The 9,061-nt window shown below is 32.8% G+C and overlaps 1 protein-coding gene across 1 annotated transcript; it reads right to left on the bottom strand.

The window, feature by feature from the left end:
* LOC123664059 (facilitated trehalose transporter Tret1-like) lies at positions 1-9,061 on the bottom strand. Its single transcript, XM_045598678.1, has 8 exons — positions 8,993-9,061; positions 5,843-5,978; positions 4,988-5,216; positions 4,483-4,639; positions 3,341-3,558; positions 2,071-2,242; positions 1,063-1,349; positions 1-743 (listed from the first exon to the last, which is right to left on the bottom strand). Exons 1-8 carry the CDS (start codon positions 9,059-9,061, stop codon positions 467-469), a joined length of 1,545 nt encoding a protein of 514 aa, XP_045454634.1. The 3' UTR covers positions 1-466.

Genomic DNA, 9,061 nt, shown 5'->3' with positions numbered 1-9,061 from the left:
TATTTTGGGTAATTTTTATTCATTGAAGTGTTAGGTTTGTTTTTGCGTTTGAACATATATTTTGTATAATAAATAGATAATTAGTATACATATATCAATAAAAATATGTAGCTTTATCGGTCTGTTGGTACCTGCGAAAGAGACAGTAAGTAGTCTATCGTAGGAAAAGACGACCGTGTCTGTATGTTCAAAGATATTTATTTTTCACATGAACTACGCGTAGTGCCCTAATAAAAGCACGTTGAATACGGTCACTTTTTTAGATATGTTTTATTATGTTTGACAAGATACCATACTAGCTGAACCAACAGCTAGTTTCGTAAACATAACAACATATACCTTTTTGCTATTGTGATAAATAGTAGTTAGTATTATTAGTTATCGTTAGGTTAAATACCTATTTTATATGCTTCTAGGCTTCTACGTATTATTATTCTAAGAACATGTTATATTTTTCGATAATCTTTTATCTTTTTTCTCTTTTCAAACATTTCAAAACTGAATTTCCACCAAATACTCGCAGTTCACCGTTGTAGAATCCTTCTATCTCTTGTAGCGTTTTACCTTCGGTTTCTGGGAGGAAAAAGTACAAATAAATAGATCCCAGAAAACCGAATGCTGCATATGTAGCGAAAGTTCCCCATAGTTGAATATTAGTTTCCAGATCAATGAAAGTTTTTGATCCGAGAAACGAAAACAGATAGTTGCTTGCTGCAGACAACCCCTGTGATGTTGCGCGACTCCTGTAGATGTGTGAAAAAAGTAAAATGGATAATATAATCTGGTAAAATAAAGTTCGATAAAATGGAAAACATGTCGTATGTATTGTAGATTAAATATTAAAATTATGTTATCGGTTTATATAAAAATCTATTTAATCTAAATAACTTGAAAGAAAAAAATTATATTAATAAGCAGTAGTATTTCTTGTAAATATCTACATTCATGTTAAAGTTGATAACTGTTTCAGATTTGTTGATTTGTTTTTTCTTTTATATCAATTGTATATAATTTTCAAAATATTTGTTTGGTAAATAGAAGTATAATTTTGTGATAGTTTACCTGAACGGAAAAAGTTCTCCAAGTAAAACCCATGGTACTCCCAAAGCAGTAAATATTGTTAGAAGGTACAGTAGCACCAATGGTAGGACACTAGTCTCTTTAGGGAATGTCGATGGATTGTATGAAAATACAGAATCATCTAAATTTATTTTAGCATATGTACTCAAAAGGGTACAGACGACTGCGCTTGCGAATAGTGCGCTTATGACAACTATTCGCTTCCCAAGAATTTTAATAAGTCCGATGACGATGAAACTTATAACGAATGTTATAACTCCAACCATTAGCTGCAAAAAATAGATAAAGGTGATTTGGTAACGTAATGAATTTCTAACTTAAATGTTGTAAGGTATTTTATAATATCTTATATATAAAATTCTCGTGTCACAATGTTAGTTACAATACTCCTCCGAAACGGCTGGATCGATTTTTATGAAATTTTGTGTGCACATCGGATAGTTCTGAGAATCGGCCAACGTCTATTTTTCATACACTTAAGTATAAGTGGGGGGGGGGGGGTGAAATTAAGGGGGTTAATAACATATATGGCAAAATAACGTTTGCGGGGCTAGCTAGCTTTTTTATAATAATTGTTAAAAATAAGCGTCTTGTTATTAGTAATTTATGAGTTAAATAAAAAAAAAGCAAAATTTTAAGAAGTTGTTTCCTTCCAACATTATTTATGCTAGAAATTGATAGTAAAAAAAATTTTTTTTTAGTTTTTAAGTTACACCAATTTTTTTAGGATTTCTGTTACTTAGTAGTACAAAGCAAGTTACAGTAGTAGCTAGTATTACGTCACGTAGTAATAGTTAATTTATCCACTAGCCTTTTGATTGTTTATTTGTGAAAATAATTTTATATGCCAAAAGAATATTATGGAAGATTATCGATTATTAGAGTGTTATCACTGTGTTATAATAACTTTTTACTTCTTATAGCCTATATTGATTGATGTTTTTTTTTAAAGATTCTTATATGATAGTGTTATACTGATTGATATCTTACCACAACTCTTTTACCATCTTGTGCTATCCCCAGAGCTCCAGAGATATTGATTAAGTTTGGTCGAAGGGGCGTGAGACCACTCATCACGAAAAATAAGAAATACATCACCACAAGCGATAAGGGTCGTAACGTCTCTTTACAGAACATAACGTATTTGAATTTTATAGTACGTCTGAAAAAAAAATACAAAACATACTTAAAACCGTTACTTTTGTTACAAGTGTGTTATCTAGTACTATTAAACGAGCAATTCTTGTATATATCTATATATATGCAATCTGAATCTCGGAAACGACTCCAATGATTTTCATGAAATTTAGTATGCAGGGGATTTCGGGGGCGAAAAATCAATATAACTAGTATTCAGTTTTAGAAAATGTCGTTTTATTTCTGTATTTAGGCAATGAAAAAATGGCTACAATATCGTTATAATACAAAGGTAAGTTTTGCAATTGTCAATAAAGTTGCAATAGCTTAGATGGGAAATCGGCCTGTCGAGATCGACCGAGACGACCATGGTTCAAATCCCCATGTCGTCCTCCAGATTGATTATTTTTTTCCTTTTTTTAATTGCACTCATAATTTTTTATTTAAATAATCAGTTCATATTATTTCTATCGGTAAAATCGGAAAATATTGTTCATATTTTCATTTCATAATTCCGAAGCTCTGGACAAAAATTCAACTAGATCTTCCTATCTTTGGTGGACACTATACCTAAGTCATATGGCATTACAGTAAGATTACATAAAAAAATCTTGAGGTAGAACTGGCAGGTATCAAATATGAGGTTAAATACTTCTGCCTGGTTCTTTTATAAATAAATAAAAAGATATGTAAGAGGTAAAAAAGGTTTATTGTTTTGCGTGTGTGATATCTGTGTGCGCGTATGTGTTTCTTTTTGTTTTGTAACTCTAAGAGCTTGTTTCACTGATTCTCTCACATATTGATATCAACATACTTACATACACAACGTGCATCACGACAATGATAATAATGATAAGTTTTTAATTTTACCATAATGACTCTTTATACTTGAATAATAAAAATGTTTATACCTTTTGGTTTAATAGTACCATTATTAAAATTCTATAACTTTTATACAACTGAAGTTCATCATCATCACATCAAAAAAATGAAATTTATAATTTTCGTTATTTTCCTCACGTAACGGATTTGTACGGCCATGTAGATGTCACGATCTCGCCGTTTGTGCCGTTGAGTTAAAGCGTTTATATGTATTTATATGATTTGTATATAGATATGTTACCTTAAAAACCAATTCATCGATTCATGTTCGCAGCGCTTGTAATCTTGATTAGTACTAGAACATATGACGCAGTTTACTAATTTTTTACTATAAGCAGTCAGTTCAACGAATTCTTCTTGGACGTTTTCCGGTGAGGTCCAACCGCGTAGTTTACACAGGGATGTCAATGCATCCTTTTCTCGATTTTTCGTTAGTAGCCATATTGGTGTTTCTGGTGACTAAATAAAAAAAAATCATTTTAAATTATTATTATTATTTTTTAACCGACTTCCAAAAAAGGAGGAGGTTCTCAATTCGACTGTATTTTTTTTTTTTTTTTTTTTTTTTTTATGTATGTTACATCAGAACTTTTGACTCGGTGGAGCGATTTCGACAAATTTTCTTATAATCGACAGGTGGTGTGTGCCAATTGGTCCCATTTAAATTTATTTGAGATCTAACAACTACTTTTCGAGCTATATCTAATAATGCGTTTTTACTTGATGCTTTTTTCGTCGACCTACATTGTATTATACCGCATAACTTTCTACTGGATGTACAGATTTTAATAATTCTTTTTTTGTTGGAAAGAAGATATTCCTAGCTTAGTACCATGATAGGGAAACCAGGATCTGATGATGGGATCCCAGAGAAATCGAGGGAACTTCTTGAAAATCCGCAATAACTTTTTATTAGGTGTACCGATTTTAATGATTTTTAATTTAATCGAAAGCCGAAGTTTATCATGTGGTCACATTTAAATTTTATCGAGATCTGATAACTACTTTTTGAGTAATCTTTGATAATGCGTTGTCACTTGACTATTTTTTCGTTGATCTACGTTGTATTACTCGTCGATGTAATTGAAGTCGGTTTTTTTTTCGTTTGCGAGCAAACACAATTATTTTGCATAGTTATAGTTCATTAAAACATCATAGCTTAAGTATTCCAATGAAACAAAGAAGCGATGGAATAAAAAAATATTGGATGGTCTCTTTAAGATTTTAAGTTATGAAAATAAAAAATATAAATTTTAATATGAAGTAATATTTGACATTATTATTTTATTATCGTCTTTAATGAAGATAAAAAAAAAAACTTATTGCAAACCAGATTCTTTAAGTTGTGCTAAACTTTTCTAAAATAAAAATAATTTAACTTACTAAAATTACGGTGGCCATCGAAGCAACTGGTGCAATGAGGCATACTAACGCAGCGCTCCGCCATTCCAGAAAAGTGCCCAAGAAGTACATAAAGAGTACACCAAATGCTGTGAACGTTTGAGTTAATGCACACAAAGCTCCTCGAATCGACGGCTCACTGTCAAAATCATTATAATTTATTTTCATGAAGACTTTTTGCTTTCTTTAGCGAACTAAATTTTAAAATGGAAAAGGGTTTTATTAAAATATCGAAATAGCATACAAAGTACGATATATAGAGATATTTTTGTTATTATGATAAAAATATCATTGTTACAATCATTAAAATTTTCATAACTTCCATCTCAATCAAATCAAAGGGCTTTGCCTATTTCTAGCTTATTACTGCACAATTTTGTTTTGTTGTTGTTTCTAACTAAAAAAACTTTAATTGATATCGTTTTAGGATCAATGATTTTATCAGACAATATTTTTACAAAAATGTAGTAGGAATGATTTATTTTACGTGATTTCTCCTATATAACAGCTGATGGGGGCTTCCATGATTCCTGAGCTAATTCCCAACAAAGCGTTAGCGATGAATAGAGTTGGAAGGTTCCATGAGTAATACATGAGGATCCACGCTACTATCATGGGTATATTCACCAGAAAATTAGACTTTCGTCTACCAAAGTAATCGACGACTGGTCCAGAGAGTATGGCACCTACTGGCTGTGATAAAAATGATACGCTTCCTGAAAATAAATATTACAGAAACCATATACATATAGCTAAACGACTTCTACAAATGTCCTATTTCAAAGTTTTTAACGGTTTCACACTAAGTTAAGCCTATGTCCTTCCCCAGACGTCAAACTATTCTCATAATAAATTTCATGACAAGCACTTGAGCAGCAGCATGATTTCAGCCTGTAACATCTCACTGCTGCATAAGCTTCTTTCTCCGTGGGAGAAGGGTCGAAGCCTAATCCACCACGCTACTTCAATGCCGGTTGACGGATAATATGAGTAACGATTGCCATCAGTTGTCTATGATAACAACCGAGACCGACTGCTTAACATGCTCTCCGAGGCACGATGGGGAGACAACAAGGACAACCAGAACGAAAGAAAAACCAGAAAGAAATATTTGTACGAATACATATATCCTCCCGAGCGGGACTCGAACCCACAATCAGCGATGTGTGAGCGCTCACGGTCACCACTACACCAGAACGATGTCAAAGAACAATTTAGTGCCCTGAAACACAGTGATGCTGACCTAAGCTTGGCATGTTTTGTCTGATAACATATGTATAGTGCGTAAATGGGTGACCTAATAAATTAAATATAATATTGTAAGTTTAATTAAAAAAAATACCAAACCAAGACGCTTCTTCTTCATTTAGAGATAAACCTTCTGAGGCATTCAGTAGTGCTGGGATCATAATCGTCGAAAAATTTATTGCCATTCCCAAGTCGAACAAAAGAAGAAATGATGACATCGATGCTACAATCTGTATATAAATATTATTATTATTATTACTAGCTACCCGGATAGACTTCGTTCTGTCAAAAGTTAATAGTAAAAATATATATTTTTTTTAGTATCGTAACCTTCCGAGGGCCTTAAGGAACATGCAAAAAAATAAATTAGTCGAATTGGTCGAACCATTCTCGACTTATGCGCTTAGCAACATTCATTTTTATTTAGATAAGATTTTATTAATTTGTTATTATTATTACTTTTATTATAGACAGTAACGCGATTAAAATTTTGAGATTTCAGATATTTTAGGCTGCGTTGAGACGCTCTCTATGGTCACGGGGAAACTTGCAATCGCAATGAGTCACGTACAAGGGAGTGTACATAGTGACTGTTTAAGTTTAAAATTTTAGTTGTCTGTGAAATTGATTTACAAACGATAGCTTAAAGTGACAACGTCATAACAAAACATCTTCTCGGACGCATCAAAGCAATCGAGTGGAAGAGAGAAAGATGCGGTGCAAGCGTACAGTGGGTGTAACGGGACAATGAGTCATCCTTTTTCGTGCATGCAGCCGGCGTTCATCGATTTATTAGACGTTGTCACGTCAAAAAATTATACAGTCTATACTTTGTTTTTAAATTGAAATAAATAGGTAATGAAGTAATCTATAAAATATAGATTATGTTTAGAGGAGTAACCTATGAAATACGTGTAAAAAAAGTGTGTGTGTGTCAGCTCTGACGCACGATTGGAGTTTACTCTTACTTCATATCGACTATCTAAATAGGCACAAAAAAGCTTACTAGTCTGAGAAAAAGATTAATTGCATATCAAAAGGGTAAATAAAAAAATCAACTAAACGCCATTTATCAATGATACGCTAGCTACAACGAGATGCCGTTATTAGAAAATGTCGTTATGCCTTTAGACTTTACGCGATAGATGGCGTTACAAGAAACGTAACGAAGTTATTCGTTCAGTAGATTTTACTCCTCATTTTTTTCATACCTTTTATGAAAATCGATTCTTAACGAGTAAACTCCAAGAAACTCCAACTATAAAAAGTCAAGTCTCACATATACGATGTCGTGATAGATGACATTCAGGCAAATGACTCATAAAATACATGAAAATATGTATGCACAATGTTCTTTAAGCGAGACAGTCTGTTGTAATAATCTGAAATATGATCCCCATTACAAAATAATATCGTCTTGTTTACCAAATATAAAGACTTAAAGGATTAATTATTTATGTTGCTAATTTAATCAATTACTGGATAAGAATATTTATAAATTATTAAGTAATACATCCTATTTATAGTCATTAAATTAAAGTGTCTAAAATACTCTTATTTAATCTTTATGTAATCTTTTTATATTTATATAATTATATTCATAGTATTTGAGAGTTGTTCAAACCTTTAAAAGTACCGTGAAATCGAAGAATAACCTTTTTTCTGCATCCGTTCTTTAACTCAATTTTGATAAATTATAATTTTTTGTTTAATTAATTAAGTTGCTTACAAATTTATTTATAAATAAACAAAGTTTATTAGCAACTTATAATATAATAATAATAATTAGATAAATAACATTAAACTAAAAAACCTTAAGTATATATATATACATAATATAATAATTAAAAAATATTATTAAAAGGAGTCCCTTTAGGCAAGGTTCCGAAGATACTGGCAGCGTTCCCCCTTTGAATAGCTAGACTAATTCTTTGTCCGAAGTAGCTGCCAGCTCTTCGGTCTCCTGTGACGTCGAATAACCTTTTCGATATTTCCTTAAAAAGGGTTATAGCACTAGGACCCCACGGACCAAGGGTCTCGACACCGAATGGGACAAAATCATATTCGGAGCCTAGACCCCTGTATTTGTCTGCTTTTGTTTTTTCCGCCGCTTCACAAGCCGCACCAGCTCTGTTGTTGGTTCCATGTAGATGGGAAGGGGCCAGCGTGTCTGAACAGGTTGCATCCCATACCAGCACCCGGCCCATCTTCCATGGAATCAAACTCATACCGTCCGGTCTCTTGCCATCGTCTCTTGCAATACCAGTCGGCTCAAGTAGACTTGGCACGTTGACGGTGGCAAGGGACCGGCGTATGATATCGTTAAGTGCGGCATGTCTCGAGAAGCGGCCTGCACTTTTTAGGCATGACAGACCGTGATGTCCTAGCTTATCGACATCACTGCCACAGGGACATTTATGAGGAGCGCAGACCGGAACCCCAAGCAGTAGACAGGTTGCGATTCGAAGCGTGTCAGGCTCAAGAAATGTTCCTGTATTTGTCGAAGGGTACGCGTGAAGCCAGTAGCCGGCCTCATGCGTACCCACGGCCAAAAGCCTAGCACGCGCCGAGCCTGTACTACAGCTTAAAAGATTTTCATAAGTCAATTTGCAGTTTATGTCGTCCCAGCTCCTCTGTGATTTTGGAGAAACTGGAAAATTATTTATAAATAAAATTAAATAAAAGAGGCCTTAAAATCAATAACGACTCGAACTGCATCGGGTTTCGTGTTCGAGATTCAATGTTGTTCAAAAATTTTGTCTGTTATTTAATATTTACGGTCATTGCTTCGTAGTCAAGTTAAATTGTCTTTTTACTAAGAAAGTTTTGGGGTAGTTCTGATTTCTTTCATTCTTTACGTATTTTTGGATGTTGAATTCAAATCTGAGGTTTGCGGACAAAATTTCGTGACACAACATTGAAAAAATCGCAAAAAGCAAATAAATCTGCGCTTTTTCGGTTTTTTGCCTAAAAATCAAAAACTATTAAATTTTTGTAAATGGTTTGTATACAGAAAATAAAGTAACTAAAATTCTCTACAAATATCACTATTTAATTTTTTTTCCAAACCAACCGTTCGGTCTCAAATGCGTATGTTAATTTTATTTTGCTTTGAGAGAAATTTATCTGACTGGAATGGTATTTTATTTTTCATTTTTATTTTTACATACAACAAATGCTAATTCTAAAAATTTAAGTTATAATTTTTGATAATATTGAAAATAATATAAAATAATTTACGTACCTGTGAAAAGATCGATCTAAAACGACCAACATTTTCACTGTTTGCACTTACTTCCAATTTATACACCAT

This window comes from Melitaea cinxia, chromosome 21 (genome assembly GCF_905220565.1).
Source record: "Melitaea cinxia chromosome 21, ilMelCinx1.1, whole genome shotgun sequence".
Classification (NCBI taxonomy): domain Eukaryota; kingdom Metazoa; phylum Arthropoda; class Insecta; order Lepidoptera; family Nymphalidae; genus Melitaea; species Melitaea cinxia.
Note: the sequence above shows the minus strand (reverse complement) of the source record. Positions and strands in the feature narration are given on the sequence as shown.

Coding starts and splice junctions, on each gene's coding strand:
- LOC123664059 (XM_045598678.1), bottom strand. CDS start 9,061: ATGGTGTATAAATTGGAAGTAAGTGCAAACAGTGAAAATGTTGGTCGT. Junction 3,559..4,482: donor CGATGGCCACCGTAATTTTA/GTAAGTTAAATT, acceptor TTTTTTATTTAG/TCACCAGAAACACCAATATG. Junction 2,243..3,340: donor TCGATGAATTGGTTTTTAAG/GTAACATATCTA, acceptor TTTTTTTTTCAG/ACGTACTATAAAATTCAAAT.